The 24,599-nt window shown below is 42.7% G+C and overlaps 1 protein-coding gene and 1 pseudogene across 5 annotated transcripts in view; one reads left to right on the plus strand and one right to left on the minus strand.

Moving 5' to 3' along the window:
* Window positions 1-398: 398 nt before the first annotated feature.
* Window positions 399-24,599, minus strand: part of RAB11FIP4 (RAB11 family interacting protein 4) — a 172,765-nt gene continuing 148,564 nt past the window's right edge. For all 5 annotated transcript variants that reach the window (XM_074188982.1, XM_074188984.1, XM_074188983.1 and 2 more), the window contains 12 exons: window positions 18,390-18,610; window positions 17,667-17,858; window positions 16,279-16,413; window positions 15,462-15,497; window positions 14,039-14,138; window positions 13,610-13,713; window positions 13,301-13,441; window positions 7,305-7,386; window positions 6,873-7,010; window positions 5,972-6,130; window positions 4,045-4,188; window positions 399-2,453 (listed from right to left, as the gene is read on the minus strand). In XM_074188982.1, coding sequence (XP_074045083.1) covers window positions 2,337-2,453; window positions 4,045-4,188; window positions 5,972-6,130; window positions 6,873-7,010; window positions 7,305-7,386; window positions 13,301-13,441; window positions 13,610-13,713; window positions 14,039-14,138; window positions 15,462-15,497; window positions 16,279-16,413; window positions 17,667-17,858; window positions 18,390-18,610 — 1,569 coding nt within the window. In that variant the 3' untranslated portion in view covers window positions 399-2,336. The remainder of the gene's footprint in view (window positions 2,454-4,044; window positions 4,189-5,971; window positions 6,131-6,872; window positions 7,011-7,304; window positions 7,387-13,300; window positions 13,442-13,609; window positions 13,714-14,038; window positions 14,139-15,461; window positions 15,498-16,278; window positions 16,414-17,666; window positions 17,859-18,389; window positions 18,611-24,599) is intronic.
* LOC141490277 (U6 spliceosomal RNA) lies at window positions 18,219-18,316 on the plus strand (annotated as a pseudogene).

The following is a 24,599-nucleotide window of genomic DNA, read 5'->3' on the forward strand; positions in this document are numbered from 1 at the left end:
TACTCCAGTTGAGAAAAATTCCTCTACCAATGCAGAAAGTTGCCCACTCAGTAGTTTCAGTCTTTGAGAATCTCCTGGGGATTTCCCCAGGGTGGCCTGTGTGTGTTGGAGGCTGACTAGTTTATTCCCTACATAAAACAAAAGTTGCTTTTTGTCAGTCTCTTCTGTTAGGGGAAAACTCAGCTTATAAGACTCCCAAGATCCCATGTTAGGGAAAGTCCAGTACCTGTAGTTGCTCTCACAGACCAGATTTTTAGAAAAAACAACATTCCCACTTCCATTTTTTTCTTTTGCTTTCATTATGGTTCCCCCCTCAGTCTTTGATTTTCTCTCCACATCCCCTTCTCCAACATCCAGACATTCCTTTTCACATGACAGAGCTGAAGAAAACAAGAAACTGAAGGGAAAAATATATATATATATTTTGGATTTAAGGGAAATAGGGAAATCCATTACAAATGGATATCAAAATTCAAGACGAATGTGAAAATTTCAGGGGTGGGGGGAGGAAGACCAACTGCCAAAGAGCTTTTTCTATGTGAGTGTAGATAAAAAGACTCTTAGTGTGTATCCCCTACCAAGTGTCAGGAGAAGGATGAAAGTCAATCCGAGTTCTCCGGGCTACTCCAGTCTATCCCTCAGACAATCTCACTCTTTTTCTTCAGTGCAGGTAACAAAGGGCTGTTTGAATATTCAGAACAAAAGAGCTTCAAGTCCAAGCAGTGTGCAGGACTCTGACTTTGCATCCAACTCCTTTGATGGCAAAGTCCCATACCCCAATAGGAGTCAGTTGAGCCCCAGGGTTGTGCTGGGTACATCCAGTAGGCCTTTAAAAAACTGGGTCTTTTCTATCTAGTCTGGGTTGAAAGGGCAGGATCGACCCACAGGCCCAATCCTGTTGCTGATCAATAACAAACTCAGTTTAGTCCATTTACCCCTCCTCAAGAAGCATTGTGGCCCCATTCCTACAGGCTCACCATATTTAGGTTACATGTGCTATAGACCATCGATTGTCTGTAGCACACTGCAGCTCGGAACTCCCCAGCTCAAGATGTCTGCCAGCCTCTGCCTCCTAAGTAGCTTGGATAAAAGGTGATGGTGTGGGATGAAAGTTCTGAGATGGTGTGGGAAAAAACCTTTCTCATCCCCAAATGAAACTTCAGTTCAACTAAGAGTGACTTACACTTCCACTATTTCCCCCATTCTTTCCAAACATCTATTCCCTACCAAACATAAAATTGAGCATCTTCATTTTCTTAAATAAACAAACATGCACTTACATACACACACACACATATACACTCTCATACACACACACACACACACAACACACACACTCTAATACACACACAAACAGAAATACTCTCATGCACACACAGAAACAGAAACAAAGGGGGAGGTAGTAGGAATGTAGGAATGCCAGGGAAACCTTAAAAAATAAAGGCCAAGAAACCATCCAGAAGGAAATTAAACAACTTGAATTCTAAGACCCCTGAAAACTGGGGTTAAGTGGTAGAAATAGCTGCTTAATGCTTATGGGATGCAAGTCATTCATACACGAACCCCAAACTAGCTACTAGTCATTATGAATGGTGTGTGAAATGGAGGAGGTAGACATTAAGTGACAAACCACGTTTTGCCAGCAAGTGATTATGGTAGTCATAAACCCTCTACCCTCAAACACACACTAAACATCTGATGTTTTCCTCCATGAGTTTCTACTAAAAGACCAATTTCTCTTTCCTGACTCAAATATCTATGCCCTGGCAGGATGTGCCACTGGTGGAGGCAAAAGGAGAATGATATCAAGTTAATCCTAATCACAAGGCTGCTAGGTATTCAAGTTACTGGAAAAATCATTGTTTTATTTTCTATTCTGTAGGAGATGAGGGGGGCACCTTCAACAATAGAGATAGATCTTAAAAAAAAACCTTGCAACCAGAGGTAGTCATTTTATCATTATCTAAAACACAAGTTTCCAGTTATAATGTTATTAAAACAATAATCTCCTCCTATTCCCTCTGCCAAACCTCTTCCCTGCAAAGGTATAACAAAGTGCATGAAAAACTAACCAAAGCAGACCTTTGTGACAAAAGGATCAACCGCATACCATCCTCAACAATATTCACACACACTCATTTTCTTTTGTACCCAATTATACACACACACACACACACACACACACACACACACATACATACACGGCTGTATGTATAGACATTTACAGTATTAGTGACTCTTAAATCCAGTGACATATGTGCAGAAGGTATTGGGGGGCTGGTGCTCTCCCAAGCTCTTCACTGGTCCCATTCCCATCTTGACCCCTACATCTCCTTTCAGTTTTTGATCTCCAGGATTGATGGGTTGTGGTCCAGGATGGCAAGAATGATCTTGTCCATATACTGTCTTAGTCGATAGTTGATCTCCTCTTGTTCTTTGAGGGCTTCCATTAGCTGATAGAGACAGATAAGAAAAGTCCAATGAAAACCCAGCCTTCTGCAAGTAAAGCCAAAGATCTGCCCCAGTTCTGATTGGAACAGACACATAGACCAAAGCTGAAGCAAACAGATATCCCAAAAAACTAGGCGGTGGACTGATCACTGGGCTAAGGCTTCCTTTTAATTTGGAGAAAGGAGTAAAAAGTCTTGGACATGTAAAACCTCTATCAGATTACTTGCTGTCATTGGAGGGGAAGGGGGGAAGAAAAATGTGGAACAAAAAAAAAATGAATGTTGAAAACTATCCTTATATGTAATTGGGGGAAAAAACTATTAAGTAAAAAAAAAAAGTCATTCTATGTTAATGAATGTGAATTTGGATAAGAGATGGGAATTTGGATTTGGATAAGAATTCCACTCCAGGAATCTAAAAAGGTTTCTAGTCCTGAAATGGATCACTGTTGTGACATCAAGTGGCACAGCTGGGGCTAGGACTATGCTACTGGTTCCCAATATGGGGGCTGGAGGGAACAAATCTGGAGCTAGAGGTCAACCTGGTCCAATCATTTCACAGATGAGGAAACTAAGGGTCAGTGAGACTAAGTATGTTGCCCAAGGCCACACAAGACACGGCAACTTCAGTCGCCTGGCTCAGTAGGGAGATACCTGCATCTTGCTTTTCAGTTTTAGGACAGGGGAATAAAAAAATGCTTCAGTAAAATGATCCTTGGAAAGGGATGTCAGTGATACAAAAATGAGATTATCTTTAAATAAAAATTTATTTTAAAAACATTGTAATAATTTGTTATTAATACTTTTTATTTATTTAATTTTTATTGTGGTTGATATTTAGATCCAAAATCTATGAGGATGGTAGTTTCAGCCCCTCTCTAGGCAAAGGTTTAAAGAGAAAAACCAACTCTCAAACCAAAAATACAAAGAAGAATGCATTTTAAAAAATCCTGGGGAATGAGGGGAAGGATAAAGAGGAACAGAAACATTTCAAAGAGGCAGTGGTCCCCTGGGCTAAAAGAGCAGATTGGTAGAGATAGACCTGTGATTATTTATCAAAACTCAGGTTGAATATACTGTACTATCAACTTGGAGCTAGAACACCTGAGTTCAAATCCTATCTCTGACACTTTCTAATTGTGAGGTGGGGCAAGTCTTCTCCCAGTCTTTTTACCCCATCTCTAAATAAATAAACAAATAAACAAATAAACAAACAAACAAACAAACAAACAAATAAATAAATAAGTAAGTAAGTAAGTAAGTAAATAAATAAATAAATGAAGGGTTTGGACAAAAAGACCTCTGAGGGTTTTGCCCTATGGATCCCCCTAGGCTTTGGTTTCCTCATCTGTAAAAAGGGACTCAAGGAACCTTCTAGAGCTAAATCTCTGCATCTGGAACTCAGAATCACTCTATGGCAAAGTGTGGTCTCTGCCAGGCCTTGACCCCCTTGTCTTTCTTGTTCTGAACCAGCACTAACATAGGACCAGGGACTTAGGAGTCATCGAGACATGGGGTTTTTTTTCTTCTTTTTAAATTCTCCAGAATCTACTGGGAAGCAGAGAGGCTACCCAGGGACTGGACCTGTCCTTACCTCATCCCGGGAGGCTGAATCAATCTCTGCAGCCAAAGACTGGGCCTTGGTCTGAGTGGCAAAGAGATTCTTTGCTTCATAAAGACTGAGACTTAAAATCTGCCCATTCAGGTCATCATTCTGATCTCGGAGCTTCTGGTTTTCCTTTGAAAAGCATGAGGGAAAGAGAGGAATCAGAGGTCATCAATCCATCAATCACCTATTACCGATGAGCTGGGGGATCCAACAACTAAAATGAAAAGCCCTGACTTTCAATCAACCAACCAACCAACCAGTATTTCATAAAGTACCTAACCTTCACATAATCTATTTGCCATGCTACCCACTGATAATACAGAGACAAAAAGGAAACCCCCCTGTCCTCAAAGAAATTCTGTTCTCTTTGGGAGACAGTGTATTTATGCATATACATAAAAATAGAAGAAATAAATATAAAATTAAAATGAAGTGCTTCTTTCTAGATGGTGGTGCTTGGGATGTGTCTTGTAGGAGGAGACAGTATTAAAGAGCTAGAAATGAGAAAAGAGAGCCTAGGAGAAATAATTGGGTTCAAATAAAACGAGCCCTTAGTTCAGGTTCTCCTTCTTTCCTTCTAAAGAAATGGGCAGGGTGAGTTCCAATCAGGGTCCAGGTAATTACAGAATTACTATGTAGATGTCTACTGCCTCTTGCAGGTCCGGCCTTGAATATTAGCCATTGGGAGCCCAACTAATTCAACCTCTTCATTTGACAGAGGAGGAACTGAGCTCAGAGAGTATTTTGTCCTCAGTCGAATAGTCAGTACATATCATAGGCAGGATTTGAACTCAGATCTAACTTGGGGCCAGTTCCCTATCTACTCTGGCATCATAGTAATGCTTCTTTTTTTAAAATCACAAATCAGTGTATGTGATAGTTAAGAACACCACCACCACCACCATGTAACTTTTATACAGAACTTTAACTTTATGAAGCATTTAACTTGTACTAACTTGACCCTGACAACCTCCCTTATGAGCTTTAGCCAATATCATGAAACTGAGGCTGAGAGAGGTTGCTCTCTCAAAATCACACAGCTACAAAGAACTAAGGCAAGATTCAAATTCTTATGATCTCCCTATCATTTTATATAGGGATAAGGTTATGAACTGAACATGTGACATGTCCCAGGTGAGGAAACTCCATCCACCAATGCAGATTAGCATCTTCTGTGCAACTTGGGAATCTTAGAAAGAGGAGGAGGTTGGAGTGGAACATGAAAAGTAGACTGAACCTGGGAGTCCCTAGACTTAAATTTGAATCCTGATTCATGCACTTAACTACCTGCATGGCTGGGTAAATTGCTTTATTTCTCTGATCTTATTTGTAAAATGAAGGGAAGAGACTAGGTGACCGCTGACTTCTTTTTCAAGTCTAGACTTATAATGTCATGGACCAGTCACCATCAGTGAAAAGTGGGGGTGAGGGGGAGGTGTAGAAGAGGTGAGGAGACTTGAATCCTAGGACCAGATCTTCCATTTTAACCTGCTACGAGAGTTTGGGCAAATAATCCCCCCCCCCCCATCATCATCCCCATTTCGGAGTCTCAGTTTTCTCATCTGTACCAATAAGGGCTGGTCTGGGATTTGCATTCCAGGGAGACTTTCAAGGCAGTGGATAGAGATAGATGTAAAGCCAAGAAAAAGGTATGAATCCCAAGCTCAGCTATATAACTAGCAACTAGCTAAAGGGCAAATGAAAATCTCAGTCTCTTGCATCCTCACCTGAAAAATGGGCAAAAGAATACTTGCAATCCCTAGCTAGGGGGCTGGATCCCATGCAACCCCAATGTCAGAGAAGAAAACAACCCAAGGAAGGAAGTGCCTTGCCCTAAATCACTTGACTTAAGTGAAAGATCTAAGACTCGAACTCAAGTCCTCAAAATTCCCAATCTTCTATCCTGACCCACCTGCTTGAGCCGCTTGATCTCATGTTCCAGCTCAATTTCCCGAGCCCTGGCATTGAATTCACTCATGCTAGATGAGGAGCTTCGTCCCCGGCCAGGCCGCTCACAGTCCAGTTTGTAAAGCTGGAGGTGTTCCAGTTCCTTCCTCAGGTCCTCAATGAGCTGGAGAAATGAGGGCCCACATATGAAAACTTCATTTCAATGCAACAGACATTTATTAAGCACCTACTGTGTTCTATCAAGCCTTGGGCATAAGACAAAAAACAAAGTCCCTGCCTACTTAGGACCATGCTCCACAGAACACGGGTCACTCAGTATAATGAGACTCAAGATTTAAAGATGGATGGAGCCAGAATTTCTTTTCAACCTCAATTTCCCTACCTGAAAAAATGGGGATCACAAGACATACACTACTTAGCTCATAGGGCTGGATCACAGATAAAGAACTGGAAGAGACAGCTAGTTCAATCTCTCAAAAAACAAAGTCCCTGCCTACTTAGGACCATGCTCCACAGAACACGGGTCACTCAGTATAATGAGACTCAAGATTTAAAGATGGATGGAGCCAGAATTTCTTTTCAACCTCAATTTCCCTACCTGAAAAAATGGGGATCACAAGACATATACTACTTAGCTCATAGGGCTGGATCACAGATAAAGAACTGGAAGAGACAGCTAGTTCAATCTCTCATTTTACAGATGAGGAAACAGGCAAAAACTAGTGAAGTGACTTGCCCAGGCTTCCATTTATGGCAAGTAAGGTGGAATTCTAATTCAGATTTTTCTGACTCCAAGTCTTCTACATCACAATGTCTCTACTAAATGGGTGTCTTGGGAAGCCCAGGCCTCCAACCCAGATGCATTGCTAACAGGAGCCCAGTGATACCGAATACAGGTGACCCACCTCCTGAGTGGCCTCTCGCTCCTTGTGGTACTCTAGTCGGTTCTGGCGCAGCTTGTCCATCATCCGCTTGTACAAGTCCATCTCATCTTTGAGCCGGAGGCTGGTGTCTTCTAGCCGGTCAGACATCCGCTGTCGTTCCTGAAATGAGTAAGACACCCATCACCCCACCTATTTAGAGATGGGACATTGTTGTCCAAGGAAATGAGGAATAATGTCTGAAGGAAAAACCTTCAAGAAAGCTTGCTCGCCATCCCTGAAGAAGCTCGAAATCAGGGTCCCCCCCACCCCGATCCATCCCTGCCCAGCTACACGTCAGACCCTGCCTTGTCAGAGCCACAAAGTGACCAACAATTTCCAAAACACCAAAGCCAGGAGGAAAATATTTAAAAATCAAGGGTAAAAACAAAAAAATGATTAAACATTTTTTCTTACCTCATCTAATTTCTCTGTTTGGGACTTTAGACGGGTCACTGTGGTTCTCAGTTCTGTGTTTTCTTCTTCTAATTGTTGTACCCTGGGAAGTGGGGGGCAAAGGACCGGGGTGCAGAGAAACCAATGTCATTTTCACTCATGGACTCACAACTACAGATTAGATCCAAAATGTAACTTCTTTTCTGAAAAAAGCCAATCAGTTAAAATCACAAATACGTGACTTTAAGTATAATGAATCTGACTCTCAGATCCTCCAATATTGCATCTATTTTCATTTTCTACAAAGAAACTTCTTCTAGGAAGTTATCTCTGATTCCATCTCTCCCTCCCTATCCCCATAGTAGAATTCCTGCCTCAGCCCTTCCTTGTTCTGAACTTGGGAGCACTTTTCATAAGTTTGCTTATATTCATCCAATAGGCCTTTATATCAGAGGGTTCTTCTCTGAACCCTCTCACTGGTGCATCTCAAAAGCAATGTCAACTCTGGCAGGTATCAATCAAACTGGGAAGGTTTCCAGGATGGAGGATCAGGTCAGAGGGATCGGTCTCACTAAATCCTGACAGGTTTATTAATAACCAAGAGGCCAAGGGAGATTTAGTTTTAAAGACCCAGTAACTCAGGGTAACTATGTATTAAACTAAAGTTTTGTCAAAAAGAGGTGCAATCTGCCCTAGGGAAGTGTGTACACAGACTCATTGTTTTACATAGGTCACTGAAACTCCAGTGAGAACAGCAAGGGGAGCAACCATGTCTGATAATCAGCCTCTGAATCAATACCCCAGCAGTGCATTCATAAGAATCTAATTTTCAAATGCCCGTTGAATTAAAATAGTAGATGGTTGACTTTAACTCTCCCTGTAGTGACTGTGACAATGTATTTGAACATGGTTCCTTAATGTTAAGAGTTGCTTGGTTCTTCAAGTTTCCACCTTCAACCCAAAGTCGTTACGTTCTTGGAAAACAAGTAAAAATGACTAAGACCAAGTCCAATCTGTCTTATTCCAGGGAGTTCTCTCATCCCCCTTGAGTTCTCTCTTCTCCAATTTGAAGAACCCCAGGTCCTTTCACTCTGACATCCTGGTTGCTCTCCCAGGGATATGCTTCAGTCTATCAACATCTTTCTTCAATGGTGGGCCTAGGAATGAACATGATATTCTAGATGGGATTGTGATGAGGGCAGAGTACACTGAGACCCTGACCTTCTCTTAAGAGCACAGATTTGTGAAATTGGTTGGCCATCTAGTCTAACCCTTCATTTTGAAGATGAGGAAACTGAGGTCAGAGGAAATGACTTGCCGAGGTAACACAGGCAGTAAGCATCAGATGCATGATTTGAACCCAGGGTCTCTGATACTGAATTCAGCACCCCTTTTCCTGGGCAGAGCCCACAACCATATTAGATTTTTTTTTGGTTGAGGCAGTCACAAAAGTCTTCACTGAAGAGGTGGAGAGGAGATAAGCATTTTGAAGTAAGGCTGTGAAAGAGATTATCCCTTGAGGGGTGAGACCCTAAGAAAGGGGGGCAGATTTGTTCTTTATTCACTATCAGAGGTCAGGGTTAAATACTCATGAGAGCTGGAAGAGACCCCCAAAGTCCAACCCCTTAATATGTAGATGAAGAAACTTGGTCTTCTAAGGTCCCAAGGTCATACAAGAAATAAGTCAATAGCAAGTCTACTGAAACGACTGTTATGAAGTGTGAAGTCTTCTTTTCACCATAGGCCCTCAGCATATTCTACTCTCTGGACTGATTCTGGGCCTAGGTCTCTTATCAGAACTCCATCAGTCTTCATCGACCTTTGGAAAGGTGCAAGTAGCTTTTGGTCTCCAAACAGGGTCAGAGTCTGGCCACCATGATTACTGTGGAGGGGAAGGGGTTCCTCTCTCAGGATTTTCCTTCTCCTCAGCAACTGCTGCTCTGAACACAACCCAAGGCCATGACTACAGCTGGAGTTTGTAGGAGGAACAAGAGAAATTCAGGGGTAGCTAAGGATCTCAGTGGACAGAGCGCTGGGTCTACAGTTAGGGAGACTGGAATTCAAATCTGACCTCAGGCACTTCCCAGCTCTGCGACCCTGGGCAAGTCACCAACCCTATTTCCCTCAGTTTCCACATCTGAAACATGAGCTGGAGAAATGGCAAACCACTCTAGTATCTTTGCCGAGAAAACCTAAATGGGGCCATGAAGAGTCAGACAAGACTGAAGTGACTGAACATCCTTAAGGTCCTCATTCATATAACAGGGATATTCACATACAAAGACCTTTACTCCTAGATTCTGGCTGACCCTCTTGGGCTGATTTCACATTGCTCCCTTTTGGACAATCTATGTCCTTGCCAGTCTGGATGATTTACTTTGGTTTGAACTCAGCCCAGCACCTGATACTTAGCAGATGCCTTAGAAATGTTCTTATTGTTGAGGTTATCGGGAGAGAAAGCTTCATCCCATCCACTGGCTCTCTCCTCCACCTTGCTCATCCTCTCCCTGTCACCCACTAAATAGCCAATCAGACAGCACTAGAGATGTGGTCCTGGTAAAGAGTTTTTGGCTTTGGAGCTGGTGGTCCTAGATTCAAATCCTGCCTCATGCTTATGATCTCTCCCCTCTTACCAGAGGGCCTCCGTTTCTTCTTTAGATGACCTAAGGTCGTTGCCATATTTTATTACCAATGCTTCTATTGATTGAACACATCAAACCCTAGGACTTGAACAAGATAATATCAAAGTCCCCACTCACTTAATAGAAGCAGCCGGCTCAACCCAGAGAGGGGAGGCCCTTAGCCCACAGCCACACAGGGAGGCAGTGGCCGCACTGGGACCGTTTCTGAGTTCATTGCTTTCCTTGCCATCACTGGCAAGAGGACAGGAGGGAGCAGCCAGGTGGGAGGGGGTACCCAGAGAACAGGAGGGAACAGTCAGGTGGGAAGGGGCCCCTGCTGGGATTCAGAACATAACAGAAATGCTTGGAAACCAGCCTCCAGAGTGGAAATGAAAAATAGGATCTGCTTTTCAAAGTAAACAAACCATCCCACTTGTTCCCAGGGGGACCCTTTGCATTAGACGCCTGGAGATACCAAGGAGAGGCTGCTCTCCAATTTGAAATCCTAGTGCACCACAACTGGAAGCCCAGAGGTGTTACGACAAGACCCAGTGGATGGAGTATTGGACTTACTCTGGAAGACCTGGGTTCGAATCCTACTCTGACACTTCTTCCTGGCTGGGTGATGCTGTGGGAGTTACTGAACCAGGGTAGCACAAAACTTCACTTAGCTAGGACTCATCAGAGGATTTACATTTAGGGATTCTAAAGAGAATATTATTCCACTGTACCATGCCAAGGTCATATGGTTTCTTCATCAAAAACATATTAACTCTTTGTTTACTTTATTATTTTTTTAAGACTGCAACATGGTTAAGATGAAAATGCTTTACATGAAAACTTATATATGTATATAACCAACATCAAGGGCCTTGCTTTCTCAAGTGGTGGGGGGTAGAAAGGAGAGGGGGAGAAAATTTGGAAAATAAAATTTTTAAAAAATATTAAAAATTTTTGTTTACATGTAATTGAGAGAAAAATTTTTTAAAAAGAATTCACTTTATTCAATTGTATTTCCTTGTTTGCAAAAGAAATGTGACCTAAAAAAACCCATTAAACTCTGCACCTGACATAACTACATTAGCTTAAAAGGATACTTCCTTTTTTGACATTTTATTTTACTTTTCCCGTTACATGTAAAAACAAGTTTTAACATTCATTTTTTTAGGGTTTTTTTTTTTGCAAGGCAATGGGGTTAAGTGACTTGCCCAAGGCCACACAGCTAGGTCATTGTTAAGTGTCTGTGGCTGGATTTGAACTCAGGTCCTCCTGATTCCAGGGTCAGTGCTCTATCCACTGCACCACCTAGTTACCTCTAACATTCATTTTTTAAAAAGGATACTTCTTAGTAGGAACACTGTTGTTTTAAAATTTGGTATGGTCAGAATTGAATATGACCACAACTATTTTTGTGCCATTTATTCAATTGAGAATAGCATAGGATGATAGTTTTAAAACTATACAGGACCGGGGGCAGCTAGGTGGTGCAGTGGATAAAGCACTGGCCTTGGAGTCAGGAGGACCTGAGTACAAAACTGACCTCAGACACTTAACAATGACCTAGCTGTGTGGCCTTGGGCAAGCCACTTAACCCCATTGCCTTGAAAAAAAAATCTAAAAAAACCCCAAAACTATGCAGGACCTGAGAGCCCATTTGGTCCAATCCCCTTGTTTTCCAGATGAGGAGACTGAGGCCCAAGGAGGGTCTGGTTACTTACCCAGGTCACATTGCACATAAGTATGAGAGGCAGGAGATTTGAATTCAGGGTTCAAATGACTCAAACTTCTTTTGAGTCAAAATAATTTTGAAAGCCTGAATTCCTAAGCAACAGAATGAGCTCACAATGATTCTATTGGGCTCCTTGTAATGCCCACTCTCTATTTTCTGTCAGAGAGGGCAAGGAATTTGCTTTGCTTGACTGTATTTTTATATTTTCAAGAATTTTGTTTTTTTTTTAGAGGGGTGACAACAGAGGAAATAATTTTGTTCACTGAAAAAATATTTTTAAACATTTATAAAAATCAATATGTATATATTTATAAATAAATATTTAAACATTTATAAAAACACTTATCTGTAACTATTTTAATATTTATATATATTTCATTATAAAATATATTTCCTAAATATAATGCAAAATTTAATATATAAAATATTAAAATGTTTGTTCACTAAAATACTTTAAAAATTATAAAACTATAGAAATATATAACATTTTTAATAGATAAAATTAAATTTTTAAAAGTTCTTTGGATTATGATTGCTTTTAAATGAAGTCCACATTGCCATGCTATTCAAATTACCATAGGATTTTCTCAAAGGACAAGACAGTGGTTTCTGTATCAGGATCCTGATTCAGGGGCAGGGTCTGAACCCAGTCTCAGGATTCCAATCAGAGCTCTTTGCACCTCTGATGGGTGAGATGAGTAAGGAGGTGGCAGCCATAGCCCTCACACAGGCCACTCTGTCCGGCATCACTAGAGTAACCACTGGTTGGGAAGGGGCCAGGCTGCCTTTGCCAACATTCATCAGCACACCCAGGGTGGGTCTGGACAAGCTTCGGAGGCCTAAGCAGGGAGAGTGCAGGGAACTTGGAGCCCTCTTCAGAAGCTCTGCTCTCCCTGTCTCAGGGAACATTAGAACCAAGGGATCTTCTAGCCTCAGTCCCCCATTTGAAACATGGGTTAATGAAGACAGAATAGACCCATTAGAGGTTCCAACTCAAGGTGCTTTCAGATTTAAATAGGCCTGTCCTCAAACCAAGCTATAAAGTGAAAGCACATAAAGATGATCATCTTTGTTTTACAGATGAAGAAACCGAGGTAGGCAGAGGGGTCACGTGACTTGCTCAGGGTCATACACAGGAGGTTGGTGCTATCGTGTCCAAGAGAATATGTCAGTAATAAGCTGCAGATGCATTTTCCTGATTTAAATCAGCCTCTGGGTCCTTTTAGGTCCTCGGGTTCCATCTGTATAATTGAGCTCAACGCAGAGAAAGCCCAGGTCTGAGAGAGAGGAGAGCATCACTTGGGCTCTGCCCTTAATGGGCTTGGGAGACTTTCTCAGTCATTTTCCAGGCTCTAAAATGGGGATCTTAACCTGTTTCTTCTTAACTTATAAGGACAGGGCAAAGATTCATTGGATCATAAATGTAAAAGGGTGTTTTAAGTTCTTTTGGGCAACCTTAACACAAGTAGAATGGTCCTTCTTTCCATCTGTAAAATGGAGTGACTACTTACCAATGGTACCTTCCTCACCCGGTCATGGTGAGGGTCAAATGTTCATAAAGTACTGTGCAAATCTTTCATCATCATTTTCGTCCAATATTCAAACCGTCATCCTTGGGACTGACAGGTCAAAGATTTTGAGACCCAGAGAGCGAGGGAGACACCCACCTTGTGTTGAGCAGCTCGATCTCGGTCCCCTTCTCCTTCTCAAGCTTGGTGAACAACTCCCGATGCCGTCTGATCTCTTCCTCCAGGGTCTGCTCCGCTGTGGTCTCCTGATCCTTCATGATCTCTTCCAGCTCATGTACCCTGAGGAGAGGTGGACGCTGGGCTCCAAAGGGTCTTCCGACCCCATCGTTCCTTCCTATGACCCCTCAGTAATGGGGGGAAATGTCCAGACCTGGACTTCCCCAGCAGACCAGATCCTCCCTTCTTCATCCCAGGGGACCCAGCTTCCAGCCTGCCCCTTCTCCATACCTATGGACGAGCTGAGTATTCTCTTGTTTCAACTTGCTCTTTAGGTCTCCATTGGTCAAACTGTCGTTCTCCAGCTCTGTCACCTTTTTCTCCAGGAAGCTCATCTACATACAAGCAGGAGGAGGAGGAGGAGGAGGAGAGGGTGGATTTAGAGGACAGAATATCTCAGGTTTGTATGTTTTTTCAATCCTCCCTTACCCCCCATCTAGTCAAATCCTCAGTAGTAAATAAATTCTTGCTGAATTGACTCCCCGTGGACTTATAGCCAGAGCCTGGGGCTTCCAGGAGCCTGGGACCCCCTTGTTCCAGCTTTTGTTGCTCCTTCCATTCCCACCCATCCCTCACTGTAAGCAGTTCAGATTCTCTTCATAAACCCCCAAGGCCTGATGAGAAACTAGGCTGCAGATGGGAGCCCTGGGCAACCCTCACCTTCTCCGTGAGGTCGTTGTCACAGGAGTCAATGCTGTCCCGGAACAGGTCTTCTGTGCTACCGTTACTACTGCTGAAGTTACTATTGTGCATGAGCTGTCTGTGAATGGCAAAATGGAAACTTCTTAAGGTCAGGAACTCATTGGTTTTTCTCTGTCTCACTAGGACGCAGCCTAATTAGGCAGAGAGACTGGACCTGTGATTTCAACAATTGCTTGGTGAGGACATTGCCTCAACCAATGCAGAAGCAGCACCTTCTCTGCAACTCCCTAGTTTTAGAGTTGTCAGATTTGGGGCAACTTGATGGGCACGACTCATGTCGTCCTGATCTGAGGCCAGCTTTCCACCTAGTGCTCCAAGCTGCTCCTGTGCCCAACTCACAGTGTGTGTGTTTAAAGTTCATGTGTGAGACTGATGGGAGCAGAAGGAGTAGCCTTATGAGATACACCAACCCCATCAGTGGGGTGACATCACGGTATACGCCATACTGTGATGGATATGGCCATGGAGGTCTAGAGTCACCATTCCAATGAGTGGTCCCATTTCTGGAAGTTACTCTTCTTTTCAGTATTCCTTTAGGAACCTAATTAAGATTAACCCTACATGTTTGATAGCACAAACAGACATCAATACATCTCAGGATCCCTGAATGAGAGATCATAGATTTAGAAGCAGCAGGAACCTGAGTGGTCACCTTGCCCAAGGTCCTCATTTTTACCTATAAGGAAATGGAGAGTCAGAAAGGTCCTGGAAATGACACAAGTTCACACAGGTGGTCAATGTTTCAAACACGGTGCTCTTTCCTCCATATCATAATCCTACCATCAGCCTTAAAAAAGACTCTTTCAAAAAAGATCAAATGTGTGGGTTGAAAGACAGCCTGTGTCAGTGATCCACTATTAAAAGAACTATGCACTTTTCTTCTTTTTAAGATTCTTTGGTTATAACAGAACACTTCCCTGGGAAAGGATACGTTGGCATTATAAAAAACGATATCCATAAAAATGTATTTAAGCAAATAAACCAAAACAAATTTTGTATTTAAAGAGAACACGAGACTGTAAATTCCTGGAGGGCAGGGGCTATGTCTCCTTCTCCCTAGGGTCACACTTGGATTTTGTGGTAGTTCTGGTCAAGTGTCAACATTCACACAACTGAGTTTCTCAATCAAGGCTCTTGTAGTGTGGGGAAACGGAATCAAGACTGTTGTTTCTATCAGGAAAGAGAGGGACAAACTTCTGTTGGATAGTCATATTTGGAATGTCCCCATCACTTAATGTTGAGTGTCCAGAGACACTACCTGAGGGTAGGGCAGAGAAGTCTGGGGAGGGAACAGAGACTGCCCAGAAGTCACCCGGATAGATAGAAACAAAAATGTTAACTCAATCCCAGAAAAGCCCACCAAGCGTGGACAGGGTCTTACCGCCCAAATGCAGTGCTTGAGATCTTCCTGTTGGGGCTAGAGAAGAGGGAAGAAGAAGAGAGAGAAGAAGTCGGTCTTAATGCAAAACAGAACACAGCAGAGCATCGGTCACATTCATGATCGAGATTTGGAGGGGGAAAGGTGCCTCACAGATATTATCTTATTTGTGTCTTAAAACAACACAAGGAGGTGGGGAGCTCCCTTTCCTGGTTATTCTGCTGCTGTGAACTTTACCCTGTGTTTTCCCACCTCTGAGCCTTTGCCTGATCCTTCCCTTCTCATCCTAGCATAGGAAAAGCTCGTCCCAACTTTCTTCCCAGCCAAGAATCAGTTCCTTAGCCAGTTATATCTTATGGTCATAGGTTAGGGGACTGAAGATTTTGTGCTGGAAGGGGGCTTAGCGGTTATCTGGTTCGATCCCTCATTTTATAAGGGAAGGGGAGCTGAGATCCATCTAGAGTTAGAAGGGACCCCAGGTCATCTAGTCCAGGTCTCTCATTTTAGAGAACTGAATTCCAGGGAAGTGAAGTGCCCTGTCCAAGGTCATACAACAAGGTTGGGGTTCAAATGAAAGTCATCTGACCTCAAAGCCAATGCTCTGCTTAACAGATTCCCCTTTCCAGACCCACCGGAGGGACCACCCTGACCTGCTGGCTGGGCAGAAACAATCCATCTCTGGCCCAGGATGGGAGAGGGTAGGAGAGGATCAAGGAAGTGATCCTCTGAGAAAAATGCTTCCTCTTATTCATGTTCCTTCTGGTCACTGGATCCAGAGAATCAAGAAATCCCCTTTGAGGCCGATGCAAAGCTTGCTTACCTGTTGGCCTTAAGATTCCTCAGCCTGGCTTCCAAATCATTCAGCAGACTGATCTTCTTACAGCACTGGGAGCAGTAGACATCCAGCAGTTCACTGTTGTAGACATGCCGCATTTTCCTCGGGGTCTGTCCTGCGCTGTTTATTGAATATGGAATATATAGAATATAACTTTGCTTATCATCTTCCTAACGTAACTGGTAAAAAAAAAACATCCTCCTGAGCAGAGGTCCCCAGGAAGCAGAAGTCCCACAGAGTCATGATAATAATAAACAAGATGACCATGATAAAAATGAATAAGATGCCATGATAGAAATAAATAGCAACAATAATGGAGGTACTTTTTAAGCTTGCAAATGCAAACTTTTCAATTGCCAACACACAGTCAGATTTGCCTCTCACAGTGCTGTGGGGTGTATGCTGCTGGGATTATTATTATCGTAAGCTCCATAATGTAGGTGAGGAAATTTCAAGTCTTGCCTAAGTTCGAAATGTTTGGAATGAGATCTGAACCTAGATTTTTGCTGACTCCAAACTTAGAGAGTGCAATTCAGAACTCCCTTTCAATTCAATGACGGAAATCACATTTGGTACTGGTTAAATCTAGAATCCTTTCACAATAGCTTGGAGGAAGAGGGTGGAAGGCACTTAAGTAGGTTGATACCCATTTAAAGGCTAAGACCGAGGTCAGAGGCTTAAGGAAGGACTCAGGCTCTGGTATTTAACTCTTGCCTCTTAGCAATTTCCCCAGATAAATTTGAATTGGTCTCTTTCCCAGCTATGAGATGGGGGCTGGTGGAGACAGGAAAATAGACATCAATAGCTCACAAAAGCTGTCACACAGAGTCAGGTCTTTTTCTTGCTTGCAACCCCCAGAGAGGAGTACCCACTGCCGAATGAACTAGGGCAGGGAGACAATGAAGACCGAGACCTTTGACTTAGAGCCAGGGATAAGCTAGTGAATGTTTAACAAGCAGCTCTGGAAGGATGGAAGAGATGTATGCTGGACACATTTCTATGTTTAAATCTGTCTTATTAACATTTTCTCTATCACTTTCTTAAATCAAGACAATGAAAAACTCCCTGGTAAACTAAGTCCTAATTTGTAAGGCTACTGATTTCTGAGATGGACACGCTCACACTGAAAATGGCATCATCCGTGAGAGCCGACTCAAGCTGACCCCTGGAGGGACCGTCTTAGAGTCCAATCTGCTAGTTGCAGGTCTCAAATGAAGCATGTGATCATCAACAGACATTTATTAAGTATTTACTTCAAGCCCCAGGCAGCTTCTCCAAAAGCAGTTCTGCCTTATTTTTCAAGTCATTCTTTTATCTCCAAAGCCCCAATTCTAGTCAAGTTCCATTTCCCACCCATGACCCAGAGCAGTCACCTGGAAGACACGGAAGACCCCAGATCAGAGTAGACATTGGTTCTTGTTTCATCATCTGGACAAGGGCTACTGGGGTTAAATTCCACATCTTCCCCTTCCCCATAGTCTTCAAATTGCTCTTCGTTACTGATGAGAGAGGCTGTTGAGTGTGTGGAGAGATCGGATGTTGCGGATGGGTTGGGGATAAATGACCTGGAAGACCAAGGAAAACACCTTTGTGAACTCCTCTTTTGACATTTAAAGACCTTTATCAATTTGGCTTCACCACTCCTCTTCAAATTTAGAACACGTCACCCCCCCCCCCCTTTGACACATTCGCTGGCTTAATTATCGTTTTTCATAAACACCACCTTTGTTGTTTGCCTGGCCAAATGTTTAGAATGCCCTCCCTCCTTTCTCTTCACTTGTGCTGCTTAGCATCTTAGCTCAAGCAAGCATCACTTCCTATTTTGGGGGCCTTTTCCGATCCTTCCTTCTCCTCAGTCCCATCTGTGCTAATGGGTAAGGAATTGGTCTGGAAGCCAGGAAGGCCTGGATTGAGTTTGAATGAGGGTGCTGGCTTCCACAGCACATATACTAAAATTGGAATGATACAGAGAACATTAGCATGGCCCCTATGCGAGGACGACATGCAAATTGGTGAAGTGTTTGGATGAGGAATCCTCAATCCCCTGGGACCTGACCAGAAGGGGCAGCTCTCTTCTGGCTAGGTACTGAACTTACTTGTCACCTGGAAGAAAGAGGCCTCCGAGGACCCCATCTTTCTCCTCTCCTGGACTCATGTCGGACACTTCCAGACTTAGAGCACTGTCAATGGCACTGTCCATGTCAGACTCATGAAGGACTTCGTGCTGGGCCAGTGTCATAATCTCGTCCTCAGAAAAAAGGGATTCTGCAAGGGTGTTCTCACTTTCCACGAAGGCAGGGCCCTGGATCTCACTGCCCTGGATACAGAAAGAGACATGCAGTGTAGATGAGAAGTGAGTCCAGAAAGGTCATTGTTAGATCTGTGGGCCTGGGAACAGCAGCAACATACTTGCCTTCTATACCTGCCTTGGGGTCATAGCAAAAGAGAATGGACTCTGAGTCAGATACATCACAGAATGATGCAAAGAGTGCTGGATCTGGAGTTAGCAACAGCAAGATCTGGGTTCAAGTCCTCCTTGGACACTTTCTTCCTGGGCTAGCTGCTTAACCAATTTGGGCCTCCGTTTCCTCACCTGTAAAGGTGGGAGTACTAGACTGGATGAACTCTGAGATTTCTTCTAACAATACAGCTATGATTCTTTTATCTCATTTGAGCCTCAAATCAGCCTTGGGAAGCCAATGCTATGGTCATCCTTATTTTATAGATGAGTAAATGGAGGCCCAGATTCAAGCAGCTATCTAAATCAAAAGAGAATATAAGACTCAGTTGATCTACCAATCAATCAACAAATATTTATTAACTGCCCACTGGGGATACACAAGTACAAAGAAGCAATCATTCCTCCAACAAATTTCCATTCCAATGGAGAAGACAAAGACATGATGAGGAATGGGGCCAGGATATTCTCCAAGGTCCCTCCCTCTTCTCAATCCAATGACAGAAAAAAGAACAAGGGAGTGTCATCATTATGATTTTTAAAAAATGAAAAATAGAGCCTGTTATCAACAAGATCTCAGCACGGGGGAAAGTGACCAACATCAGCTTGAAGATTCATTGGGTGCTGGAGCCCATTCAGAAGGTGGCGTTTCTGTCTTTCTCTGCCTCAGCCAAGTCAACAATACACACAGACCCAATAACCAGAGAACAACTTGGTGATGAGCTAGTTGGCCATGGTGGCAAGGGCTGGGATGATTACAAGCTTGTATTCATTCCATACAAACCACTTTCCTACACCATGTCTCATACAATGGCCATAAGAACATCAAGACCCATAACCCTGGGACATCAGAGTAGAGATTGTTGGGAGAAGTCAACTGGATTCTAAGGGACTGATGATGAAACAAATGTATCTCCTCTTTGGAGGGAGGTGGTGGACTACAGATGAAGAATGAGGTATATGTAGTCAGATTGGTAATATGTATTTAATTTGCTTAGCTGCTCTTCTTTGTCACAGTAGAGTAACAGAAAGTTCTGTTCCCTATCTTTAACAATGACTTCTTTCTAAGCAGCTATCATGTAAGAACTAGAGATAAAAAGAAAAGAAAAACCACTGTTCCTTCTTTCAAGGACCTCACAGACTAAGAGGGAGCCAACATGCCAAAAAGTATGTACATTTTTGTATAAATCGAGGCAGTCTCAGACAAAAGCCGGAGGGATTTGAGCTGCCTCTTGAAGGACGTCAGACAAACCAGGAGGTGGAAGTGAGGAAGGAGAGCATGACAGGTACAGGGGTACAAACAGCCCACGCAAATCCATCAAGTTGGGAAACTATTCTCATATGAGCATCAGGAATAATAACACCTAAATAGAGGGAGCCAGTGGAGTTTATTGAGTAAGGGCCAGATTAGGAAGCTCACTTGGGAACCTAAGTGAAGGAAGGACTGAGGTGGGGAGAGACTTGAGGCAGGCAGCCCAACATAAAAGTTACCAAAATGGTCCAGAAGTAAGGCAATGGGAGCCTGCACTGGGAAAGTAAACATATAGAGAGAAAGGTTTTCTACTATGGATATAGTATTAGAAAATGAGAATACTATTTAAAAACATAAATATCAATAAAGCTTTTTTGTTTGTTTTTAAGAAAAAGACAAATACTAAATGTTTCTTCTTCTCTTTCTTGCAAAAACATAAAATCCTTATGCTTAGGGATTTGAAACCTAAGACAAATGAGGAGTCTGAGTTCATCTAGCTGTCTTTATCAGGGACATATCATTAAGGTTGGAGTCATTCTATTGGAAGGTACACTAAAACAACATGTATGATTGTTCAGCTGTCATCCATAAAGTTTGTAAAAATTCTGGAGAACACAGAGGTGACCACACAAACTTGTTGTCAGCTCTCTGGCTCTCTCCATTCTCCAAAGGGAAGTAAAATAGTCTTTAAATGATAGGTTCAGGAGTCTGATTTCACTTTGTGGCAAAATTCTAGAATGTATGATTAAAGGGGAGGCTTGCAAACCCTATGAGAAGCAATAGCTATTACAAGTCAACATAGATCAAAAGCAAGTCATACTAGACTAACCTCTTTCTCCTTTGAAAGGGTTATCACTTCATTAGTAGAACAAATGCAGTATTGCTGCCTGGGCTTCAGCAAGGTATCTGGTTAAGTTTCTCATGATTAACTGGTAGATAAAACAAGTTACAAAGGCTGCAGTTGGATTCAGAACTTAAATGTTCACACGTATAGAGTGAGATATCACACTGGTAGGAGATCTCTAACAGAATGCCACAGGGCTCTTTTCCATGGCCTACTTCTCTTCTATTCCTTTATTAATGACTTCTCTCCATCATTATTAGATTGAATATGAAGGAAAACACGATTATACATTTACAATCTTTTTTTTGATATTTGCAAAGTTATGGGATTAAGTGGCTTACCCAAGATCACACAGCTAAGTGAGTATTAAGTGTCTGAGGCTGGATTTGAACTCAGGCCTTCCTGACTCCAGGGCCAGTGCTCTATCCACTGGGCCATCTAGCTGCCCCCCCCCCCCAGCACAGCACACCTTCACTTAAATCCAGTTCATGATCTTGTCATGGCATCATCTCCCTGACGTCACAGTCTTCTTTGAGAATGAAGGACAAACACCATCATCAACATCATTAGATTGTGAATTAATCCTATTCCTTTAATAGACCCTTATGTGATATGGATTTTAAGACTCCCGAAATCATCCCCTTCCTCTGGCTATGTTCTTTCCCATCAATGTCCTTATTAAAATGTGGCATCCAGAGTTTGAAGTGACACTCCACTAGGGCATCAACTAAGGTGTAGTCCAGTAGGCCTTTGCAGCCTAGCTTGGTAGGAAAAGCACGGGATTTGGAATCACAGGACCTGGTTTCAAATCCTGTTTCTGCCACTTAACTGCACTGTTGTAGAGGTTTAAAGAGGTTTCAGCTCCCTGAAGTCAGGGTCTGTTTCACTTTTGTCTCTGCATCTCGAACACATAAGTTCTTAGCATGAAGTATAAATAAATGGATGAATGGGTATGTATTCAGCATTCACTTGGGAAGCTAGCATTGCAATTAGTGCCAGGGCTACAAACACAAAGGCAAGACAGTGCCCTCTCTCAGGAAGCCCACTTGCTAAGATGGGGAGACAATATACACAAGGAGGTTCAGCTGCAAGTAGGGACTTAATAGCTTCTGATTAAGGCCCTGCAAGAAGGCATGGATGGCATGCCTACTGATCTAGCAATGATTCTAATCCTGCCTTATTAGCCGTGTGACCTTGGGCAAGTCATTTTATCTCTGGGTCTCAGTTTAGTTATCATGCAGACAAGTGATTTGGACTAGATATCTTCATTCTATATCTATGATCCAAAGATCCAGAAGGACTACTTGGGAGTCCTCTCAGATTTGATTCTAAGGACAGCAAGAGTTGCAAACAACCCCAAGAAGAAAATTATATATTCACACGCCTCCCCATCTTAACAATGATCAGATCTGGAAGAGGGTGGTAGAGAGAATGATTATAATGGCTGAGTTGGTTGGCAAAGTCCCTGGGGGTATTTTTCCAGTGGTACCCACCTCCCAGGGATGGACTCATCACTCCCTCCCTCTCTCCACCCCCCCCCCACATCTGTATGGGGTTGGGGGGTAACATCATCATCATTATTTATATAGTATTTTTGGTCTTAGGGAACCAAATGAGATTTCTATTTTGGGACATGGCCAAGGCAAGAATTTGTTTGGCTTGCCTGGTTATTTCTGTTATGATGATTCTTTTTAAAAAGGAGTGGGGTGAGAGGTAGAGAAAATAAATTTCTGTTAACTGAAAATGAAATTAAAGTTAAAAAAATTCAAATCCCTGGGGGAGTGGACTTTCCCCATTCCTACTCCATCTGGAAGATAGATTCAGAGCTTTGAGGAATCCATCAACCTTAGAAAGAATTTGGGACATCCCCCTTCCTCCACACACTCCGTCTCCCGCCCATGCACACAGGGAGTGGAATGCAGAAATATGGCTAGGGATGATGAATGCCATCCCTAATGTGACAACATGCTGACTGGCTCACTGTCAAGGCAGTTCCTATTTCAAGGGTAGGAGCTGGAACAAACCCCACCAGGAGGGCTAGTTCTGCTGAGAAAAGCACCTGGATCTCCTGCAGCCACTGGGAGGAACCATGGGCCCCCACATCTCTCAAAAGGCAAAGACTTCCCTAGTTTTCTGGTATTCACTTTCCTGAATGCCTTTTGAGAGGATTAGTTTTTCAGTACTTATTTTATGAGATGATAAACTGGATTCCCTGAAAGTAGCATCCTTATAAAATTAGTTTTAATTCACCTAGAAACTACTAAAAATCTGAATGGAGGGGAGGGAGAGAGGGAAAGGGGAGAAGAGAAGGGTGGGCAGGGGAAGACAGAGAGAGAGAGGGAAGAAAGAAGGGGGACAGACAGACAGAGAGGAAAGAGGAAGAGAGAGTAAGAGAAAAAAGAAGGCAAGATAAATGAGAAAGGGAGAAGGGAAGGGAGAGATAAGAAGAAGAAGAAGAAGAAGAAGAAGAAGAAGAAGAAGAAGAAGAAGAAGAAGAAGGGAGAAGAAAGGAGGAGGAAGAGGAGGAGAAAAAAGAAAGAAAATAGAAAAAGAAAGTATAGAAAGGGAAAGAGGTATGGAAACAGAGGAAAGAAAAGAGGGAGAGATAAACAGAAACAGCCCCTATGGCTATAAGTGAACATCATCAACCTCATTTTCATAGTTCTTTAAATTTTACATAGCCCTTTATATCCATGACCTCATTTGATCTTTACAAGAACCCCAATTAGTAGATACTCTCACTCCTATTAGCCCCCTTCATTGATAAAGTTAATGAGGTCCAAGATCACCCAGTTCATCATAAATCTGAGGTCAAATTTGAACTCAGGTCTTCCTGACTCCAGGTCTGGTACTTTACTTACTTGGCTACCCAATTGCCATGATTAACACCAGTCACCTAATAAATATTTATTAAGCTCAATCTCAAATCCACAGCATCTTGGAAGTGGAAGGGCTCTGAGAAGTTCTCTAGATCCTTGACAGAGAACAGGACCATCAGAGATGCCTTATTCCATCAGCCTTTTGCATGATCTTGAGTGAGGGTGAAAAGCCTCCTTCAGTAGCCAAACCATCATTCTGTGGATAGCTCTAATTGTGACGAAATTTTCCCTCACCCCAAGTTTAAATCTTCTCAGCAGAGTGTTATTTCCTCCCTAGAAACTGTTTCGAGTTCCAAAACAACCAGCTTACAAATAAATTGCTGGAATGTAGCCCATTGAGAGGCAAGGGACACTTATACCTGGGAAAGAGATTGGGGGTACAGAGTACTCTTGAGGATGCCCTTCTCTGCCATGATACGCCTCCTTCCCAAAGGGGAAACAAACCTGCCCACTTGATTTCCATGGGACCCCTTCAGCCCATCCCCTTCCCTCCCCAGAGGCAGGAACAACTTTAAACTTTACATAGTACAGCTAACCCCAATACAACGCTTTATGTAAGCTATCTCACCACAACCTTATTTTATTATTATTAGTATTAGTATTAGTATTACTATTATTATTACTATTATTCCCATTTTACAGGTGAGTCTGTCTGCTCAGTCATACAGCCAGTTTATGTCTCAAGTAGGATTTGCATTTAGTTCTCCTTGAGTCCAAATCCAATACATTATCTGCTAGGTGACTCAACATTTCCTGGGCTGACCAGCCTAGCTAGCTCTGCCAAGCAGAAAGGGTCCCTAGAGTAGCTGGGACACCACTCCCAGTCATCTCCAGCCTCTTCTATGGCAGGCAGACCTCTACGATGCTAAGGCA

This window comes from Macrotis lagotis, chromosome 5 (assembly GCF_037893015.1).
Source record: "Macrotis lagotis isolate mMagLag1 chromosome 5, bilby.v1.9.chrom.fasta, whole genome shotgun sequence".
NCBI lineage: Eukaryota > Metazoa > Chordata > Mammalia > Peramelemorphia > Peramelidae > Macrotis > Macrotis lagotis.